The following is a 22,441-nucleotide window of genomic DNA, read 5'->3' as shown; positions in this document are numbered from 1 at the left end:
CATCCAGAGCGTCCCAAAGCGAGTCCTCTCATTGGCTGATCTCTGCATGTGTGATTGGCCGAGGCTGGTGTCAGTGTGTCTCAGCCCCGCCCCTTAGCGCTGATGCCTTTTGTCCCGGAAGAGCAGGAGCTGGCAGACAGGTGAGACAGGGGTGGGGCAGGGCAGGCCAGGCTCGGCTAGGGGAGAGGGGGGGCCCTGGGGTTGATTGGGGGGGGGAGAGGAGGGGCCCTGGGGTTGATTGGGGCAGTGGGGGGGAAGAGAGGGAGGCCCTGGGGTTGATGGGGGGGGAGGAGGGGCCCTGGGGGTGATTGGGGCAGGGGGGGGGAAGAGCGGGAGGCCCTGGGGTTGATGGGGGGGGAGGAGGGGCCCTGGGGTTGATTGGGGCAGTGGGGGGGAAGAGAGGGGGGCCCTGGGGTTGATGGGGGGGGAGGAGGGGCCCTGGGGTTGATTGGGGCAGTGGGGGGGAAGAGAGGGGAGCCTTGGGGTTGATTGGGGAGGAGAGAGGAGGCGCCTTGGGGTTGATTGGGGGGAGAGGAGAGGCCCTGGGGTTGATTGGGGGGACAGAGAGGGGCCCTGGGGTTGACTGGGGGGAAGCTAACACTGTTGTAGGAGTGGGCGGACCCAGCCCCTCGATTCCCAGTTTACTGTCCCACCTCCAGGGCAGATTCTCCGGCACATGCTTTGCACAGTGGGCTGCCCTGGTTCAGTCTGAAGGGCGCACACACCCCTTGTTTCCTAGTGTGTATGCGCTGCGCTCTCCACTGAGAGCACCCAGACCCCTCCTCTTCCCAGCACGTGCTGCGTTGCCCTGACCGAAGAGTTCCAGACCCCAGCCCATCCTACTCCTCCCATGCATTACTAGCATTGCAACTCCACATTTTCAAAAATCATGAGTCAGGCCCCAGAAAATTATGGGATTGGTTTGAAAATCCTAACAAGATTTCTAACAACACAACACATCTGGGGTTCTTTTTACTTGCCTTCTGGGGTTTGTGCCTCTAGGGGTCACGTTTTCAAGCTTTGCACCACAGAATTAGACACTTATTTTTTAGTTTTAAATGAAAATGGAGGGTCTCATGTTTCCACGTGGCTTTAAAAAACACGACACACAGTACAAGAATTACAATAAGATCACGCTAGCTGAGTTTTCTTCCCAGCTCTGCCACTGACCTGGCTGACGCTGGCGCTAGTTAAAGCACTATAGAAGGGGTAGATATTATTACTCTGCTTTGATCTGCGCAGCCTGGATCTCCTCTTACTTCTGCATCTGCTACTCAACCTCCAGCAGGCCAGCTCCTTCTTCTCTTCCCCATGTATGCTATTCCTCCCTGAATGGAGCGGCCTGGCCAAGTGGCCCAAACCACTTCTCAGTGAGTGCTGCTCCACCTCTACCTAAATGCCTCACTGTTTCATACCCTGCCTCAACCCAAGTGGCCTTGAACTCCGTGTCTCCAACAAGCACCATTACCTCCTTGGTTCAAGTTAGAACACAGCATGCTAGGAGCCAGCTGGCAGTCGGTGGTAGCAGAAGGTGAGGCTGCTCCCTGTCTAATTCTCCTGTGGGTTTTTGGGGACCCACAAATGATACAGCCGGCTCCACCAGAGAGAGTGTGATGTCTCTCTACTGTGCTTTGTTAAACGGGAATCACAGCACTTACCTCCCTCATGGATGGGGCCCCACCAAATTCATGGTCCAGTTTGGTCAATTTCACAGTCATAGGATTTTAAAAATTGTAAATTTCATGATTTCAGATATTTAAATCTGAAGTTTCACCGTGCTGTAATTGTAGGAGTCCTGAACTAAAAAGGAGTTGGGGGGGAGGTCGAAAGGTTATTGTAGGGAGGGTTGCAGTACTGCTACCCTTACTTGTGCACTGCTGCATTCAGAGCTGGGCAGCCAGAGAGTGGCGGCTGCTGGCCAGGGGTCCAGCTCTGAAGGCAGAGCCGCCACCAGCAGCAGCAGCACAGAAGTAAGGATAGTATGGTATTTCCATCCTTACTTCTGCACTGCTGCTTTCAGAGCTGGGCCCTTGGTCAGCAGTTGCCACTCTCTTGCCGTCCAGCACTGAAGGCAGAAGTAAGAGTGGCATGGTATAGTATTGCCACCCTTAGTTCTATGCTGCTGCTGGCGGGGCTCTGCCTTCAGAGCTGGGTTTTCCGCCAACAGCCACTGATCTTCGGCCGCCCAGCTCTGAAGGCAGTGTGACACCCCCCCTCCTCCCCCAAATAACTCTGTAACCCCCCACAACTCCCTTTTGGTCAGGACCCCCAATTTGAGAAATGCTGGTCCCCCATGAATCTGTGTAGTATAAGGTAAAAGCACGCAAAAGACCAGATTTCATGGTCCATGACGCATTTTTCATGGCAGTGAATTTGGTAGGGCCCTACTTATGGAGGGTTGGAAGATGAATCAGTTAATATCTGTAGGTAATGAACTCTTGAAATGCCCAAGTATTATTTGCTTCATGCGCTGACTGCTTTTTCTTGGCTCTGTGAGAAATACAGGAATGAGAGGGAGGTTGAAGAGACATAGTGTTAAATTGTCATTGAAAAGTTTGGCGAGGGGACTTGAGAACCACGTGCGCTTGATGGAGAAATGGCTGGGTGAGATTTTCTGGCCTGTCTTATACAGGAAGTTAGACTCACTAGATGATATAGTGGTTCCTTCTGGCCTTAAAAGCTATGAATATGTACATAGGGTGCAAAGAGCTAAGATCCGGGGTAGATGTTTAGAATGAACCAGCTGGCGGTGGGGGACATGTTTGCAGGTTAATACACACCTGGGCTAGTCCTGGTTTCACTTGTTTTCAGCAGGGCTGGTGTCTGCTAGCTAGGCACAACTCACAGCTGGAAGTGTTTGCTTGGACACAGATGTGCTTTGCAACTAAGAATTGTTGACAGGCTTCAGAGTGGAGGTTATTCCCGTGTCTAGCTTCCATACTCTTGAAGCATGGAATTTCCAGGCATGTACAGGAGATAGTGCTAATATCTTACATAATTGGTTTGCATTGCTACAGACCTGAAAGGCAGGTAGAATCACTCCTAATGATTTCAGCTCCTCCAGAATGGATACATACAAATCTCAGAGCTTTGCTGCTTACCCTCGTGCCACAGGTGCCTTACCAATGGGTGGAAATACTGGCATAGCTTGCAGCATATTGACAGCAACTAAACAATAGGGGAGCAGCCTTGCTACTGGTTAGTCAGGACAGCTTGATACTAACCTGGGACTGCCACAGCTTCCTGGACAAGTCACTTCCCCTCTCTGTGCCTTAATTTTCCCATCTGTAAAATGGAGGTAACAGTATCACCTCTATATACAACTAGACAATCCAAACATGAAACATGTTATGTTTAAATGTATTATTTAAATGTGGCACTGAGCATCATATTAGGGCGTAAACTACTTCTATGCCTTTTTACATTACAACCTAGTGGCTAGAGCCATGGAAACAGGGGTCCTGGGCCACTGGGGTTCCCCTTCTCACTTCTACTACTGACTTACTGGCCAGCCCTGTGCAAGCTGTATCACACCTGGAAAATAGCTTGTCTAATACTGTGCTACTTCCCGTGAGTTTTAAGGTTAAGCAGTCTCTGAGGATAGAAGACTTAGAAATGGAATATTTATCATTGATTTCCCTTTGTTTTATTCTCTTCTCTTCCAATATTCTTTGTGGTTTGTAGTTAACAACTGCTAAGATTTCATGCTCAAACAGATGGAATCAGTTGAGCTTGTTTGATTTTTGTGTCAGGTTTTGTGTAGTTCGTGATGTGGTGGTTTCAAGGCAAAGGAAAGAGAATATGCTTTCACCCTGATAAGCAGAGGTGTAACTATAACTACTGACATTGTTATGTGCATGTCTTCATGCATGCTGGAGATAAATATCATGGAGAAGTTTGGGGTGTCCATCTGAACTCTAGCAGAGCACCATAGCAAGGTTGTCCAAACAAATCACCAGGGGCCAGTTCAGAGGAGTTTAACAAAAAGTAATAACAAAAATATATTTTAAATCAGAAAAAAAACCAACAAGCAAAACACACCTTTCTATACTATAATATCAGTGCATTTACCCATCCAGAGTACTCCCAATTTCTTATAACAGGCCTAGCTTCCTCTAGATGACCAGTCCTAAAATTATGACTGTAGCTGAGATGGAGACAGGAGTTTTACAGAGGGCTTCCTTATCCAGAATCCTGCAGAGAAATAGTCTCCCGCCGTCTGCCTGGGTGATTGACAGTTTGTCTAGCAAATCAGCTGTCTCCCCCTCACTTCTGGTTCAGAAAGGGCTTTACCCATCTCATACTTCACTTCTAGTGCAATTGCCTCCGTAGATGCTGCATTACGGTGCTGTTATTCCTGTTTGTAACAATTAATCCTCTGTGGTCATATTTGCTCTCATTGCAGGTAGTAGGAGGGCCATGGCTCTAAGAGCATGTGGCTTGATAATCTACAGGAGGCTACAGGCAGGATCCCCTTCTTCTAAAGTTGGTGACAACATCGAATACCTTCTCCTGCAGACATCCTATGGCACTCATCACTGGACCCCGCCAAAAGGTGATGTTTGTTCCAATAACGCTAACAGAGATCAGCACTAATAATTGGAGATATACCAATCTCCTAGAACTGGAAGGGACCTTGAAAGGTCATCGAGTCCAGCCCCCTGCCTTCACTAGCAAGACCAATTTTTTCCCCAGATCCCTAAGTGGCCTCCTCAAGGATTGAACTCACAACCCTGGGTTTAGCAGGCCAATGCTCAAACCACTGAGCTATCCCTCCCCCCCTTATATCCTTGTATGTTCCTTGTATCCAAGAACCAGAGACATTGTAGAATGTAAAGACCTCTAAGGGCAAATAGTCTAATGGCTTCCAGTCTTTTGTGGCAATTGGGACAATTAACTGTATTAGCACCGTTTATTCAGCTGCATGCACCTGATCCTGCATTGAAGCTTGGGCAATGGCCAGACTTGGGTTTGCATTAGCCCAGGTTCTATGGCAAGTAGAATGTGCATAACTAAATGGGAGGCAGGCACTGGCAGTGCCCTGAGGTGTAGTACAGAGGCTCATCACTAAGGTGAAGATTTTTGCCATGGACAGGTCACGGGCAATAAACAAAAATTCACCGGAGCCCGTAACCCGTCTGTACTGTCACGAAAAATAACCGGGGGGCAGGGCTAGGTTGCGGGGAGGAATGACAGCTGGAGTCCTGTGGGGGAAAACTGCCGAGCTCCCCCGCCATAGCAGGGACGTAGCCCGTGCTCCAGCAATCGTAGCCACAGCGAGGGTGCACAGCCTCCACTCCGGAGCTGGCCACAGTTGCAGGGCAGAGGCATACAGTCCCAGCTTCAACCCCAGCCAGGGCAGGGGAGGAAGGGGGCACACGACCCTCGCTGCAGCCCCGGCCTGCAAGCCACAGGGCAGGGGCACACAGCCCCGACTCTAGCCCCAGCTGCAAGCTGGGGGCAGGAGCTCACGACCCCAGATCCAGCTGCAGGGCAGAGGTGCATAGTCCCGCCTCCAGCCTGGCTTCAGCTGCTGACAGTTGAAGCCAAAAAAATCACAGAGGTCACGGAATCCATGAGTGCACTGACCTCTGTGACTAAATCGCAGCCTTACTCATCACTCACGGCGAATGGCAGAGAAGGCATTTAGTTGAACCTCCCTCAGACTCTGGCGGTGGGGAGCATTCAATGCAGAAATCACTTTTAACTTTCAGATTTAGTCTCTCTTCCCCCACTTCCTCAACTCGTCTTGATAGTTCCTGGATATCCCAGACACAATGTCGCACACGCTGATCACACCTAGATAAATATTTATTTTGTATAGTGCACTAACCAAAACAATCTCGTAGCATAAGCTCAGTGCAACTCTGCCCCATACAAAGAAAAAGGTAGGCAAAGCTCTCCCCGTATCCTCTGAGCCAAAAACATGGGTAAGTAGAATTTGCAGTGTGCCGGAAAGCCAACAAATCTGGACTGTCACCATCCACTGCGTAAAGAGAGTTCCGTGACTGAGCGTTCCTCATCAAGAAAGTCCTGACGCTAGTCACAAGTGTTCCAGCTGATCCTAGCTGCCACGGTATCCCAAAGGGATATAGAGGCACCTCAGATAGCCAGGAGCCACACCATTTAGGACTTTTTAGGTCCATACCATTATGGCAACCTTTGATTTTATCTGGAAACAAACTGGTACCCATTGCAGATCCTGGAATACTAAGTGAAGGAGCCATTGCGTTCTGCAGTATCTGCAGTTGCTGAGTGGGCTTCAGGCATAGGTAGAGCACATTGGTATTGATAAAATCTGGAGGTGATGAAGTCATGGATAAACGTAGCAAGGTCCAGATTTGAAAGAAAAAGTCATAACCATCTTGACAAGAGCACATGGGTGAAAAAGCCACTTTGAGCCGCAGCTGTTTTTTGATCTTTTAAAAGTAACTTATTCAGCCCCAAGCCCTATAGTATCACTTTGTACTTCCAAATACGAAAAGGCAGGCAGAGCTCTGCTTCATCGTCTCCAGATGCTTCCCTTAGCCTACCAGCATCAACAACCTCTCCTTTGATGTGAGTCCCAAATTCAGCTAAATACTTAGAAAGCTGACACTGTCGCCCGAACCTGATGAAAAGAGAGACGTAGAGCTAACTGACCTCCCACAGCCTAATGGCATGACAGCCTAACCCTTGAAATGGATCAGGTCTCAGATGAGGAGTCATTGGAGAGCAGGGAGCCCCGGTGTCATGTACTCTCATTGGCTTTTCTTGCTCAGGCTACTGCATGTTGTACCATCTGAAGCTCACCCTCATGCTACAGCAGGACTGCATGGAGGTGATGCTTTCCATACCACATCCCCCATAGCCGCCTTGCATGCATACCTAACGGGAGGGGTAGGAGTGCTGAACCTTGTAGTGCACATGGCAGAGATCTTGGGACATAGGCAGAATGATCCCACTTGTGTCTCTGGTGCTCTCAGGGGAAAAAGAGCAGAGCCACTTGAGGGCAGTTCTGGGCTCTGCAGGTGTTGTGTGCAACACCCTGTGATCAGTCACACTGAAGGCTGCAGATGGGGGGAGGGGGATCAAAACAGGCACTTTTGCCCAGATTCTGAAAGCTATTAGGCTCCTAACTTTCACTGATTTCCCTTTAAGGATCTGGGTCGTTGTCTTTTCCTATCATCAGGTATGGACCAAAAAAACCTATAGCTATCTCTATAGCAGATCTAAAGGCATGTTCACTCCTGGTAATGCCACAGGGGTCTTACCATTACTTTCACCATAACCTTCCTCTGTTGCCTTAGCTGGGGTGGTTGGTGTCATTGCTGATATGCCCCTGGTACTTAAGAAAGGTGGATGAAGAGCATCTGGCTTACTGACACGCCCATCAGCATGGTATCTGGGCTTCAACAGATTAATATAAGGCAGTGTTTCAACTTAAATAAAATTGAGGTTGTGCTGATAGGGAGAGGGAAATGATTAGAGAAGCTGGTACATCAACCTCTGTCTTTCTGGAGGATGTCTGCCATCAGATTAGCACGTTAGTGTCCACTACTAGGAGCCTGTTTGGCCCCTTGCTGATCCTAGACTTGCAGTTATAAATAGTGGTATGAAATAAGTCTTTCCCTCTGTAGGTGGCTGGGAGGCTGCACATCCCATTACAGCCCTCTATTGAAACCAGTCGAGTTACACCAGGAATGAACTGAGGAGCCCTTTATATTGTTTTCCTTCTGAAAGTTACTTTGACTCCCATTTGCATGTGCTTTTCTGAGCCCTTGCCGGGTTTGGTCTATTTATATCCCTGTCTGGAATTTTCATGAGAAAACGAAATCTGGCTTTTCTCAGGGAAAGTAAAAACAACTTGGGAATGATATATTTATCCCTGCTTGAAATGGTGATTGTGATCCTGAGGAATCCAGAGTCAGTGGAGAGAACTAGAATAGTAACATGGCTGGCTAGAGGGACGGCTTGGAGAGGGAAAGAGAAATAACCTTACTCCAAGCGGCTGCATGCCACAGTACTGTCATCCCATTGCAGCGATATTGATCTCTTTAATTTGATATCAGTCATACAGCTACACAGCAGCTTCCATCCAAACCATTTTAGAAACATTACTAAGTGTGTGTGTGTGTATGTGTATGGATAGTTTTCATAATCTCTTGATTCACCACTGAAATGCAGCCACATGTAGGGGAGGTGAACCACAACTCCTCCTTAACAATGCAGACCTACACTAATAATCATAGAACCATAGACTATCAGGGTTGGAAGGGACCTCAGCAGGCCATGTAGTCCAACCCCCTGCTCAAAGCAGGGCCAATCCCCAACCAAATCATCTCAGCCAGGGCTTTGTCAAGCCTGACCTTAAAAACCTCTAAGGAAGGAGATTCCACCACTTCCCTAGGTAACCCATTCCAGTTCTTCACCACCCTACTAGTGAAAAAGTTTTTCCTAATGTCCAACCTAAACCTCCCACAAAATAATAATTATTTTGTATCAACATACAAAAAATATTGGGACAAGAAGTGAAGAAGAATGCCAAATCTGATTCAAACTGCCTGGGGAAATGTAGGTAGGCATAATCTACCAGTGTTGGATCCAGGACACGGACTAGCACCTTTCTCTTATTAAAAATGCCAGGGTTGTTAATGATCAGGAACCTCCCTTTTATATTTCGGATGAAAGATGGCACTTCCTGCGCACAGTGCCCTAGCAGGCCAATGGTTCACTACTGATTCAGAGGAAAGCGCCTGTCCTACTGCCCCATGAAACCAGTGTTCCTTAGAGGTCTTTCACCCAAGTATTGACCTTGTCCAGATCAGCGTGGCTTGTGACATCTCATAAGAAGATATAGCAGCCTTCTTCCTTCATCAGTCCCCTTTTTGCCAGTCTCTGATGCAGTCTTGGTGGCTGACTGCTTAGATGCCCTGGGCAGGAAGGGAAGCCTAGTTTTATTTATTTAGTCTGCAGAAGAGAAGAGTGAGGGGGGGATGTGATAGCTGCTTTCAACTACCTGAAGGAGGGTTCCAAAGAGGATGAATCTAGGCTGTTCTCAGTGGTACCTGATGACAGAACAAGGAGCAATGGTCTCAAGTTGCAGTGGGGGAGGTTTAGGTTGGATATTAGGAAACACTATTTCATTAGGAGGGTGGTGAAGCACTGGAATGGGTTACCTAGGGAGGTGGTGGAATCTCCTTCCTTAGAGGTTTTTAAGGTCAGGCTTGACAAAGCCCTGTCTGGGATGATTTAGTTGGGGGTTGGTCCTGCTTTGAGCAGGGGTTTGGACTAGATGACCTCTTGAGGTCCCTTCCAACCTTGATATTCTATGATTCTATGATTCACTACTCAGCAGTTTTCATGTTTGGATATAAAACAATGATGAAAACTGAAGATCAAGTGCTTGGTGCTGCCCTTCATGAGCATCAGGCTTGTTGACTTCCTCATTCTGGTTCCTGGGGGCCTGCTTATGCATCCCTTTTGTTGAGTAGTTTGTATTCATGTGGGACATCCCACTGACTTTGATGGGCTTGCTTGCTTGATTAAAAGATGCAGAATCAGGGCCTAAGCCACTTAAGGCACAGCGTTAATGAATCCTGTTCTCCTTAGCCAGAAATATGGTCTCTTCATCTGGGGCTTTGCAGGTGTGCAGGGCTCCATTAGGAACACAGAACCGGAAAGGAGGAGAATAACTGGGACCAGATTTCTGGCACGTATAGGGCACTGGATGCTGATTGGCAGTGTCAGCGTATGTGGGATGAACCCTAATCCTAAAACCCTTGAGATGGACATAAATGGGTTTGAAATGCAATGTGTGTTCTGCAATCTTGAATGCAAATGGGTCTAAACAACAGGACACATGAGCTGTTCTTCATGGCAAATCAGATACTGCATATGTGTTTTCCCTATTGCCAATTGAACGAACACAATCCGAACAGCCAGTTTTCTTCTCAGAGACTTATTTTTCTCTCCTCCCTGGGCAGGCCATGTGGATCCGGGTGAAGATGACCTGCAGACAGCCCTGCGGGAGACACAGGAAGAGGCTGGACTCAATTCCAGTCAGTTCACCCTCATTGAAGGGTTTAAGAAGGAACTGCAATACACTGTCAGAAGCAAACCCAAAACAGTCATCTACTGGCTGGCAGAAATGAACGACTGTAACACGGAGATCAAGCTCTCAGATGAGCATCAGGCTTTTCGTTGGCTGAAGCTGGAAGAGGCCTGCAAATGCGCTGAGTATAAGGAGATGCAGGCAGCACTCAGAGCTGTGCATCAGTTTCTCCATTCCAAAGCATGAATACTTGCATGGGGGAAAATGGGGATTTTTAAAAGAAACCTGGGCTGCTCTTTTAACAAGACTAAAACGAGGGTTGTGCAGAAATGTAACTTTTATACCAACCTGCTGTATGGGGTTAAGATACTCTGAGCTTCTATGGAGCTTGTGCTTTTACTCCCCTAGGTTACCCTAGCTCACATAAAGAAGCATGGTCTGATCTAAGCATGAACCAGAGAGCTCGGAGATCAAATCCCTGCCCTGACTATCCCTCCCCTTGTTGCTTTTATCAGGTCACTTACGCCCTGAATGTCAGAATGAGCAGCTGCAGGTCCTATTGAAAATCGAATCCTTGACCTCTCCTGACACCAGAAGGACGGTATGGAGAAAGGGAGCATACGGAGAATTTTAATAATAAAATACAATTACAAAAGTTAGATTCTGAGTTTCGAGCAGAAGAGCAGTAGCCAGAACTGCTGGGCTCTATTCCCAGCTTCACTGACTCCTTCTGGTAACTCAGGCAAGTTGTTTCATCTTTGCCAACTGTAACATGAGTTGTATTTCCTTACCTTGTACGTTTAATGTTTGCAAAGTGCTTTGAGAGCCTGGGATGGAAGTTGTTAGAGATGAACAAAATTTAACTGATAATTTCCAACCCCCTCTGTTATTTTTGTTGTCTCTTATTTTGGTCTGTCTCTCACACGTTGAAGGTCAGCGGTATATTATACACTCGGTCTTGGTGGCCTAATGAGTCTATGCCTACTTTGAGCTGAGGACCTTCTGCTCTAGAAATCTAAGCTAATGCTGAATCTCCAGTAGCTGTATTAATATTCCCTATGGGTTGCAGTCCCTAGTGGGCAATGCAGTCACTTGCTGTTGAGCACGTCTGGCATTCCATGCAATAGCTAGCAGTGCTACACACACATGATCTAGAACGTTAGAGGTGAGAGCTATAATTAATTCTTGTCTGTGGGCCTTATCTCCCAAGGTGCTAAGCCACTGTGAACATCTTTAGCTCCCACTAACATCAGTAGGAATTGAGAGCACTCAGCTCCTTGTAGGATTGGGACCATTTTATCTCTACAGAATGATTTGCACAGATACAGCAGGGTATTGTGCCTTAGCAAGAGAAATTATTTCAACTCTCCTGATATTTTTTTAAACTCAACTTTATTATGAATACTGTTTCAAACCAAATGTCAGGGAGTGATGAATAGCATGTGGGGGAGGGTGTTGTGTTAGTAACAGGCAGAACAATAAAAGAGCAAAGTTGTTTGTTTGTTTGTTTTTTAAGAAAATCAGTAAAGCAAGAGAAATGACTAATGTGTACTGTTTCACAGTCATATTTTCATGGTTATTTTTCAGCTTCTGCTTAACCAACACCATGTAAACAATGGCATTGCTTTGTTTAAGTGCAGGAATATATATTAAACAAAAATACAGAGCCATTTTCAAGTAACCCATTCTACCCAGTCAACAGTCGTGAACAGCCATTGGCAAAACAAAAAGTGCTGTATTAGTTGAAGCCATGGTTGATAGCTGCATTTTAATGGCACTCCATATGTAGCATTCATTAAGTACTTTGTGGTTTGTAGGGATGAGAAGTGCTGTAGAATTGTAAATTAGTGTTGTGTACCAGGAATATAAAACTCTTGGTGAGTCAGCTGCTCTGCCATCAGCTGGTTCGCAATGGGTCAGGATGGAAAGGTGGCGTGTAATGTCGTTTATTTAGAGAAAAGAAACTGTTCTTCCTTAATATTTTAGGGAGGGAAACTTCAGCAAATGGCTGGAGAATGTCAGGGATGGTCATTTTGTTTTTGGCTGCTGAAGGCAGAGCTGATAAGTCACAAATTCTCTTATGGCCAAAGCCACTGAGTGGTTTTTTGAGTGCGTAGCTGGCTCGGGGATCCAGTTTTCCACTTTGAAGTCAAATCAAACCCTACCAGGATTTGTGTATTCACCTTTCCATTTGACTTGGAGGAATAAACATTTCTAGTGTGATCAGTGGTGCTAGAATCCAAAGGAAAGCAAAAGGCAAGGAACATTAGGAACCAGCCAGGCACTCTGTGATTACATATGGGTCTCCATACAGAATAAATCAGAACCCTTGAGAAAGTTTAAGCACTGTGCACCCAGGGCCGACTCGAGACACCAGCCGACCAAGCACGTGCTTGGGGCAGGGCGGGGTGGCACTCGGGTGTTGTTTTTTTGGTTTGGCCTGGTGGCGCTGGAGGGGTGTTTTTGTTTGTTTTTTGTTTCGGGGGGGCGGGGACTTGGGTGGCGCGGCGCTCGGGGGGACGGGGGGCTTGGGCGGCGTGGTGCTCGGGGGGGCGTTCAGCAGTGCTAGCGGGGGGTGTTACGGCGGGGCGGTGCTTTTTTTTTTTGCTTGGGGCGGCAAAAAGTTTGAGCCGGCCCTGTGTGCACCTCAACAAACAGAACACAATCTGCCCTGTTTGCTATAACTTTGTGCTGCATCATGTGATTGTTCTCAAGTGTTAAACAGTGTTTGCTGGTTTCTATCAAAACCATTACGCTACTGAAGAAAATTCACTAAGAACAGATTGTTCCCAGTGGGAGTATTTTATCAGAGGGCACTATTGTATAGAAGCAATGGGCTCAGTTAGTTGTGAGGTAGCCCATCTAAAAGTTAGCGTTATCAAAAAGGGGAGTGACAGTGCCATCCTTCCACTCAATCAGTATTTCCCCGTGCTGCAAGGAAGGGGAATGAGAGGCTGGAGTGCTGCTTTGCCAGCTGCCTGCAGTCACCGTTAATGGAGACTGCTCCTGTAAGGCAGCTCTGCTGCAGCTCTCTGGGTAGCTCTTCAGAGCAGAGAGCTTCTTCTTCCTAAGAGAACAGAAAAAAGTGGGACCAACAAATCAGTTATTTCATCTAAAATTTCATTTATATCCAAGGTGGGCAGTGCCCTTCTCAACAGATTTAGTAATTGCATCTGCCTGCCACTTGTTTTCCCATGTGAATTTAGAGCTGAATCAGCAGCCCTGGGACCTGAATCCTTTATCCCCAGAACAGATATGCTGTGGGTGGCAGCAGCAAGCTTCCCACACAGACCGGCCCCTCTCTGGGCATAATGTGATTGAAAGGGGAGAGGGAGAAGACTTTATCAGCTGCATTTTGGAGAGAAGAAGGGATGAAGCAGCAGGAGGCCAGAGAGGAGACGATTATACAGTAGAACCTCAGAGTTACCAACTGACCAGTCAACCACACACGTCATTTGGAATCAGAAGTACGCAATCAGGCAGCAGCAGAGACGACAAAAAAGCAAATGCAATACAGCACTGTGTTAAACTTTCCCTTTAAAAAAAGATTTGACAAGGGAAGGAAACTGTTCTTGTGCTTGTTTCATTTAATTTAAGATGGTTAAAAGCAGCATTTTTCTTCTGCATAGTAAAGTTTCAACGCTGTATTAAGTCAGTCGTTCAGTTGTAAATTTTTCAAAGGACACCCATAACATTTTGTTCAGAGTTATGAACAGCCTCCATTCCTGAGGTGTTTGTAACTCCGAGGTTCTACTATAGTCAAAGGGGAGAGATGACCAGAACGTGGACAAAACTTTCAGAGATGGGGATGGGAAGGGGTGGGGACATAGTAACAGGACTTGTGAGAGCCTGCATGTGGCCTGGAGGTTACATGCTAGTACACGTGTGGCTTTCAGGCCTTTAATTGCACAGCTGTGACAACAGGAATGCAGCTAAGGGAGAAACTTCATCCCACTTACTTGTTGTAACGAACATTCAGTGTCAGTATAATCAGGCCCAGTATAAATGCGAAGGGGCTGAGGACTAGCATGGCTGTCTTCCACTTGGTGGCTGAAATGGAATCAAATTGCACAATTACACACATTTTCCTCACTTAACCCCTTTGCTGTGTTGTTCTGTCGTATTGCTCCAGACTAAAATGGACCGTTAGAGCCCCATCAAGAGTAGCAGAGGATGTGGGTGGTGGAGATGACTTATGGGTGGTCTCCTTGTGCATGGGGCCATGGGCCAGCTTTGCCATATGCTCAGGGATGCATTTTTACAGCCTGTCCCTGGCAGGTTCCCCCGCTTTCTCAGCGGGTAATGAATATTCAGAATTCTCTGCCCTGCAATCCAGAGTTCTGGGATGCAAAGGGAAGCAGGAGCAAGGGACAACAACTGTTGGATATCAACAGTAAGCTCAGGGTGGAGTGGGATTCAGCGCTCAATCACGGTAACTCTTACTCCCTTGCTGGGGGTGCAGCTGATCCCCAGGAGGAATGTCTCCCCCCAGGGCATACTGAAGGGGGGGTGCTTTAGTTCTTTCTGGAGCACTGAGCAGCATCAGATAGCACCATGTGGGGTGGGGGGCATATCCCAGAGGATCAGTTTCGTATTTGCAGGGAGAGGAAGGGAATTTGGTACCCACACTCCACCCTGTCTTTTCCCTTTTCTCGTTGGTTGTTTCAACATACCTGTAGGCCTGGCCCCAGCACCTTTCCCTCGGAGTCCAGATTGATTTTTAAATTGGCCAGGCACTTCTGTGGGGGTGGGGAAGGAGCAGAGACGCACACATTAGTGGGCCGTACTGCTGAACCGGGGGGAGCATTGCACTGCATTATCCTTTCTCTTTATGGCTACGCGTTACTTGCAGGAGCCCTTGCTATCAGGGTGGGAAGGGCTTGGGAGCCCGGCTGTAGCGCTAGGGTGCTATGAGTGGCCGTGCCCCACTCTCGTTCTGACTGTAGCACATCGGGGGCAGCCAGAGCCCCACATCAGTACACTGCTTCCCACTGCCAAGCAAGCGTCACAGTGGTGTGACGTGACAGGGACCAAACTACAGCCGCTGCTGCGCTTCAGACACGTGCATTCAGGAGAGCAAAGCACCCACCCTCCTTCATTGCTAGAAGCATCCGGTCGCTCCGTGGTGGAGGAACTGTGCTGTTAAACTCAGCCAACGTGGAGGCAGGCAACTCCATCAGAGAGCCCCTGGAGCTGGTGTGGATCTTTGCAGAGGAACTGATGGTTTTAGCTTAGAAAGAGAAAACAAAGATGCAGACAGTTATTGTTTGTTCACTATACAGCACCATGGGCTTGCGTGTCCCTCAGCAAACCACACTGGGACAAAGCCTGCCCTGGCTTATTTCTCCTGCAGCCTCCCTGAGGTAGTCTGGACTGCATGATTTGCAAGGGCCCGATCCAGTGGGGCCCTCAATTGTCATGCATTTCAAACTGAGAGCGCTCAGCAGCTTGCAAGATCAGACCGGTGGTCAGGGCAGAATTTGGCCCGTGGGGTTAGACGAGGTCCCTGTTCTGAGGACCATCCAGTCTTAGGAGGATGGGCACGATCCAAACAAACAGTTAAAAGCTGAAGCACGACGGAAGGTGCAGGCAGTCAGAGCTGAGATACACCCACATGCCTTCCTGACATGTTAAATGACTGGACATGGCCAAATGGATATTAAATGATAGGATATGTTGTTATGAGCATTACTGACAAATGAAGTAGGCACAAGCTTTTCAGTTATCAAATGCTGGTGGTTAAGTATCTGAAAGCTCTAAGCACCAAAGACTAGGGGAGTTATTTCGGATGGTCTGGGGGCACATGACTAGCATACTGACCTTGGCACTGCAAGGGTGGACCCTTTATGAGAGCGGCAAATCAGCCCCCTTCCCGTTCTTGATCATCAGTCTAGATTGGGTAGCAGAAGGAGAGGAGGTCCCCTGCTTCTGGGATACAATCGCTCCATTAGACGCTGCTGTGGGAGCGGAGGTGTCATGCCAGCCTCTCTGGAGAATTCACAGTGTGTATAACCAGGAGTGATGCTGTTATGCCAAACAGTGTATGGAATAAAAGGAGACCTGCACTCCAGGGGCACCAGCTTCATTGTCTGAATGAAGAGCTGTGGGGTCCAGCTGGTCTTAGTCTTGGAGAAAGTAAAGGGATTGTGGGGAGCAAGGGACTAATTTACCAAGCAACTCGAACAACCCCAGAGAAGAGTGAAGCTTTAATATCAGGAAAAACCTTGTGACAGTGAAATAGTGTCTCCAAGGGAATGGGGGGGAACCCCATTACAGGGGTCGCTTACAGAAAGCACCGGACCATTCACTGCATCTCCCAACCCTTTTGTGGTCCCTGGAGCTGAAGAGTAGGGAACAGATGTGATCTCCAGGTGTTTAAGTCTGTAGACAACTTTGTAAGGGAAATGTTCTTGTCATGAACCCATCTCCCAGTTTATAACCCAAATGGGCTGAAAGGAAGGAGGAATCTGATTGGATGGTGAGCTGCCTAATTAACTAAAGGTCCTGGAAACGCTACCACCATCCGATATCTATTGCTGGGAGCTATCCTAGAGTTTAGACACTAGAACTAGTGAAAGCACCGAATCAGAGAAATGTAGGACTGGAAGGGACCTAGGCAGGTCATTTAGTCCAATCCCCAGCACCGAGGCAGGACTAAGTATTAGCTCGACCACCCTGATAGGTGTTTGTTTAACCTGTTCTAACTTTTATTACTAAGACGGCAACAGTCACTTAAAAGTGTTGCTCCCATTTTACAGATGAGGAAATTGAAGCACAGGGAAGCTGACTTGCCCAAAGGTACCAGAGCAGAGTCAGATTTAGAACCCAGGTGTTCCTGGCTCTCAGACCTGCGCTCAGGCCAGCAGACCATATCGTCTCCAGTCTCTAGTAAGAATGGTGATGCCAAAGGACCCAAAAAGATTTTTCTAGCTCCTTGGCAGGCTGGCTCTGTATTCTGGACTAGTTTCTCCTTCTTAGAAATTAACTGTGACTACCACATGAGCTGCACTGCCCAGCTCCCTGAGGTAGGACCAGGGACAGAGCTATGAACTCATAGCCAGTAGATTACACTTCATTTGAAATCAAAAAGAAAACTCTCCCGATACCATTGCCAGCTCTTGTGATTTCATCACAAGTCTCTTGATTTCTGGTGTTTGTCTTAAAGTTCCATTATGTGGAATCATGTAATCTCAGCCTCAGTACGTTTCTCATGATTGAAGAAGGCTTGAAAACGTGACCTAAAGGCCCCAAAACCGGAAGGCAAATAAGGAGAACCCCAAAATGATCAGTTTGAAATATGATTTCAAAGATGATCTCATTATTTTGGAGGGCCCAGCATGAGGTTTGAACATCTGGGGTTGGCAATATTGAAACAACCAACCTCCCCCCACTATTCTCATTTTCGAACATAAGTGACTTTTAATTGGTTACTTCCCAATTCTGGAATCACATGTGACCCTAAAAGCCCCTCAATGCCAACTACTCTGTATCAGCAATTCTTGTCAGGCCTGACAAATTCACTACACCTAACACACATTTCTATAGTATTTATCCAAAAAGTGTCCTGTAAGGTATCAAATTAAAGCTGATGACACACCAGTCATTACTATTGCTTTTGAATGTATGTACTGACACTATATAAGGAGTTCTATGGGCCTACTAAAAATATGTTTTAAACTATGGAACAAGGCACAGTTGACAAACAGGTTTTTCTGCGAGACAAAGCATGTTCACTTCTCCCTGTCTCCAAAGTAAAATTAAGCATTGTAAGCCAAACACAATGGGAGCTACATTTGCATTCCCAGTTAACATAAGAATGTGATGTCATCATGGGAAGACACTGGAGACAACCGCAGGCATTTGTCCTGTCACTGGGGTGCAAAGCCAATTAGCTTTGGGGCATAGGAAGAAGACTAGAAGGACCCCTCTTTTATCCACCACTGAAGGAACAAAAAGGACAGTGCTTTTGTATCCATGAATGGTGGAGCCCCACCTTGTGGGTTGGTGACGCTGGAAGGAAGCTTTAAGTGAGAAACAGCTTTAGACAGGGATTTTAGCTTGTTAAAAATCAGGTTTAGACTCTAAGAAGCATATTATACCTTTTGTGTCACATATAGCCAGTTGTTCTTACCATCTCTTAAAATCGGAACCTTTGTTAATAAACATATTTGTTCTCACTAGAAATAGATTACAGTGCTGGGTGGTTATAAAGGGCCTGATCCTGAGTTGTTCCAGTCAAACTGTGTGTACTCTGTCTCTCACCAATCATGCCTCACCAATCTACTAGAATTCTTTGAGGGGGTCAACAAGCATGCGGGCAAAGGAGATCCAGTGGATAGAGTGTATTTAGATTTTCAGAAAGCCTTTGAGAACGTCCCTCTCCAAAGGCTCTTAAGCAAAATAAGTAGTCATGGGGTAAGAGGGAAGGTTCTCTCATGGATTGGTAACTGGTTAAAAGATAGGAAACAAAGAGTAGGAATAAATGGTCAGTTTTCAGAATGGAGAGGGGTAAATAGTGGTGTCCCCCAGGGGTCGGTACTGGGACCAGTCCTGTTCAACATATTCATAAATGATCTGGGAAAAGGGGTAAACAGTGAGATGGCAATATTTGCAGATGATACAAAACTACTTAAGATAGTTAAGTCCCAGGCAGACTGTGAAGAGTTACAAAAGGATCTCACAAAACTGGGTGACTGGGCAACAAAATGGCAGATGAAATGTAATGTTGATAAATGCAAAGTAATGCACATTGGAAAACATAATCCAAACTATACGTATACAATGATGGGGTCTAAATTAGCTGTTGCCACTCAAGAAAGAGATCTTGGAGTCACTGTGGATAGTTCTCTGAAATCATCCAGTCAATGTGCAGCGGCAGTCAAAAAAACGAACAGCACGTTGGGAATCATCAAGAAAGGGATAGAAAATAAGACAGAAAATATCATACTGCCTCCATGGTACACCCACACCTTGAATACTGTGTGCGGATGTGGTCGCCCCATCTCAAAAAAGTTAGATTGGAATTGGAAAAGGTTCAGAAAAGGGCAACAAAAATGATTAGGGGTATAGAACGGCTTCCGTATGAGGAGAGATTAATAAGACTGGGACTTTTCAGCTTGGAAAAGAGGGTGACTAAGGAGGGATATGATAAAATCATGAGTGGTGTAGAGAAAGTAAATAAGAAAGTGTTATTTACTCCTCATAATACAAGAACAAGGGGCCACCAAATGAAATTAATAGGTAGCAAGTTTAAAACACAAGAAAGTATTTTTTTCACGCAACACACTGTCAACCTCTGGAACTCCTTGCCAGAGGGTGTTGTGAAGGCCAATACTATGGCGGGGCTCAAAAGGGAGCTAGATAGATTCATGGAGGACAGGTCCATCAATGGCTATTAGCCAGGATGGGCAGGGATGGTGTCCCTAGCCTCTGTTTGCCAGAAGCTGGGAATGGGCGACAGGGGATGGATCACTTGACGATAACCTGTCTGTTCATTCCCTTTGAGGCACCTGCCATTGGCCACTGTCAGAGGACAGGATACTGGGCTTGATGGACCTTGGTCTGACCCAGTATGGCCGTTCTTACGTTCTCCTGGTAAGTCCTGTGAGTGTCCAGTGATGGGCTGGATGCTACAGAGGGAGATGCCGATAGAAGGGGCTGGTGTGCGTCTGTCACTAGCCTGCACAGAGAGACCTGCAGAGACCTGGAAAGCAGGGCTTGTCGGTGGCCAGAGGCTGTTGGTTTCAGGGAACTGTGCCACAGCAGGCATGAGGCAGAACCGCTTCACGCTAAGGGCAGGTAGTGGTGAGGTGCCTCACAACCCTGAGTACCCCCAAGAGCTTCACAATGAGCAATACCAACTTCTACTTCTTCCCCTTCCTTGCTGGGATTAGGGTAAGGTGGTTTGCACTATAAGAAGATCAGATTAGATGATTGTGGTCAGCAGATCACAAGGGTGAGGAAAGATGGGTGATTTCATCAGGGATGAGTGAGCTGGTTGGAACTGAGCAGAGAAAGAGAATTCTCTGCAATCTACTGCTCTGAAAATTGAAGCAAGCTTTCTTTTCCTTTTCTTTTTTTTAAACTGCCTCTCAATAATGCAGATAACTTAAAAAAATGTTTTTCTGAACAATCCAGAGTAGGAGTGTGATGAAAGAGGAGGTAGTTAGTCTGGGATCTTAGGGTCCATCCAGTAGTAGGAAGTATCACAAATCCCATGAACAAAAGCCTGACTTTAATGAACCGGCCACCCCACTTGTAGCAAACCCCAAAGTTTCAGGCGATTCAGAGAATATTACAAACTATAACGTGCTCATCCCCCAAATAGGTTTTAAATTATGTAGCAAGGCAGAGTTGACAAGCAGGGTTGTCGGAAACCTTTTGAGGTTTGCCCATCACTAGTTTTATATGTTGATATATAGGGACCCAAACCTGTGAAGTGCTAAGCACCTGTCATTTGCCGCTGGAATCAATGGTAGCTGAGGGTGTTTGGGATGTCCCTAAAGCTTCTCAGTATCTCACAGGACCAGGGCCAGAGCAATCATGCATGAGAATGATTTTACATGAACTACCAGCCTGTTAAGTCAGGTGTTAGATGGATTCTAGGTGATGGATCCCAAAGAGTAATTGGGTTGCTAATGGTTAAATCCATCTCTTCTTACTTTTGTGAACCCCCACCAATGCAGCTACAGCTTCCTGCATCGGGTCACCAAGCCTGGTAGCCACTGTGGGGCTGACAGCACAGACGGTTTCATCTGACAGGGTCTTCCACTTGCTGAACTTGTCTTTCTCCCGGGACACAAAGACCCCGTGGCCTGGCTTCGTGTTGAGATGCAAGCCCAGGCCGTGCAAGGTCAAGTGTCCCTTCTTGCTGCAAGCCCACGTCTGGCGCTCCCTGTCCCCACATGGCTCCAGGTAGGCTGATGCGAACTCCTGCGGCTTCTGGATGGTCAGGCACTGTTTGGTTTTAAGGCTGACGATGGACTTTGTTCTGGGGTCCCACCTCCATTGCTGCGGCTGGGCACGCAGCTTGCAATCAGCCAGGCTGATCTGGTCGCTATCCTGGTGGGCGACCTGCAGGCACTTTTCCAGCCGGATGTTCTTTATGAGGAAGCTTTGCCCCTCTGATACTACAGTACAATCAAAGCACAGTTTAGAACCTTACATGCACAAGACAAGCACTTCTGCAGAGCATCAGTCGTTAGCTAATGCCTAGGAAAAGAGAGACTCTTAGCCTACCACTTGTTGCTGCATTTTCATATTCTAGATATAAAAGAAAAAAATAGCCACCCTCTAAGTTTTAATTTCCTAGGGTTGCATTTCTTAGAGGAAGGCATGGTGCATTGGTACCAAGGAGCAAGGTTGGAAAGAAGTAATAATATGGTCATTAAGGTGTAAAGCCACTAGAAAAAAATGTTACAAATTTCACAGCCATTTTTTTGAATTTCTATGAAATTTTAAAAAAAATGGAAAATTTCAGTCAACTATGGAGCCAATGAGAAACCTCCCAAAATCTGATGCTTTTTTCCTAGCAGAATTAAGTTTTTCCTATGAAAAAATTCAAAAAATATTGACAAGCTCAGTTAATCTCACTTAGTACTTCACTGTGGATCACTATGCTGGGCTCTGTGGCTACTTCCTATGGCAACAATGGAAATAAAACGATGAGCCTTAAAAACACTGGAAATGATTAGATAAGGTGACTCACAACTTTTCAATCGACAATACAATTATTGCGTCCAATATCACTGCCCAGATGTCAGGGTTCCAGATCCGAGAAGGCCCAGGCAACTGAGTTACCGACCTAGTGATGGTTCATACATCTGCCCTATAATTCTCTCATAACTGTAGGAAGACAGCCCGAGTCACAGTACTGTTAGCTTTTGAACTTCTGTATTGATCATTTTTTGCAATGAGCAACAAAGGTTCCGGGGCCTTTAAGGGGTAGATCCCAGCCAGTCAACCGAAAAGATTGCATCTGTATTCATTCCAAAATCAACCATAAATCTGACCCACGAGCATCCTGAAATACCCTTTAAACACTCTACCGTACATCTCTAATAGATGCGTCTCTTCTGCTGCACAAAACATGTTATGTCTCTTCCAAATCTTGAATGATAATTTGGTTTTGAAGAAAAGAGGTATGGAAACAAATGTTTCAGATTCTCACCACATTTCCCCTAGGTCATTAAAAACATCTTTGTAACTTTAAGAATTTGATCATTTATTCCCCCAGTGGTGAAAAATTCTCACATTCACCCGAGAGTTAAAACCTGCAAAGCCTGAAGGAAAAAGTCTGAAATGTGAAGAACAAGAAGGAGACTGAATGATCACTTTAGAATGGAATCCTAATAATGATCTTAACATTTTCCTCTGCAGAATTTCCCCTCTTGGCACAAAGGACAATAC

At 46.6% G+C, this 22,441-nt stretch overlaps 2 protein-coding genes across 4 annotated transcripts; one reads left to right on the top strand and one right to left on the bottom strand.

Moving 5' to 3' along the window:
• Nucleotides 1–12: 12 nt before the first annotated feature.
• NUDT2 (nudix hydrolase 2) lies at nt 13–11,572 on the top strand. 3 transcript variants are annotated; one of them, XM_045020445.1, is made up of 4 exons: nt 13–140; nt 1,414–1,531; nt 4,406–4,555; nt 9,966–11,572. In XM_045020445.1, the coding sequence occupies exons 2-4, from the start codon at nt 1,495–1,497 to the stop codon at nt 10,277–10,279; spliced, it is 501 nt and encodes a 166-aa protein (XP_044876380.1). In that variant the 5' UTR covers nt 13–140; nt 1,414–1,494; the 3' UTR covers nt 10,280–11,572. The 3 variants fall into 3 exon arrangements, with proteins under 3 accessions (XP_044876380.1, XP_044876382.1, XP_044876381.1); XM_045020446.1 differs by lacking the exon at nt 13–140 and adding an exon at nt 631–1,313; XM_045020447.1 differs by lacking the exon at nt 1,414–1,531.
• A 136-nt stretch (nt 11,573–11,708) lies between these two features.
• On the bottom strand, nt 11,709–22,087 carry LOC123372839. The gene is made up of 6 exons (XM_045021349.1): nt 22,081–22,087; nt 20,695–21,162; nt 15,123–15,263; nt 14,707–14,772; nt 13,993–14,083; nt 11,709–13,100 (listed from the first exon to the last, which is right to left on the bottom strand). The coding sequence occupies exons 1-6, from the start codon at nt 22,085–22,087 to the stop codon at nt 12,896–12,898; spliced, it is 978 nt and encodes a 325-aa protein (XP_044877284.1). The 3' UTR covers nt 11,709–12,895.
• Between the last annotated feature and the right edge of the window lie 354 nt (nt 22,088–22,441).

The sequence above is a fragment of the Mauremys mutica genome, chromosome 6, assembly GCF_020497125.1.
Source record: "Mauremys mutica isolate MM-2020 ecotype Southern chromosome 6, ASM2049712v1, whole genome shotgun sequence".
NCBI lineage: Eukaryota > Metazoa > Chordata > Testudines > Geoemydidae > Mauremys > Mauremys mutica.
Note: the sequence above shows the minus strand (reverse complement) of the source record. Positions and strands in the feature narration are given on the sequence as shown.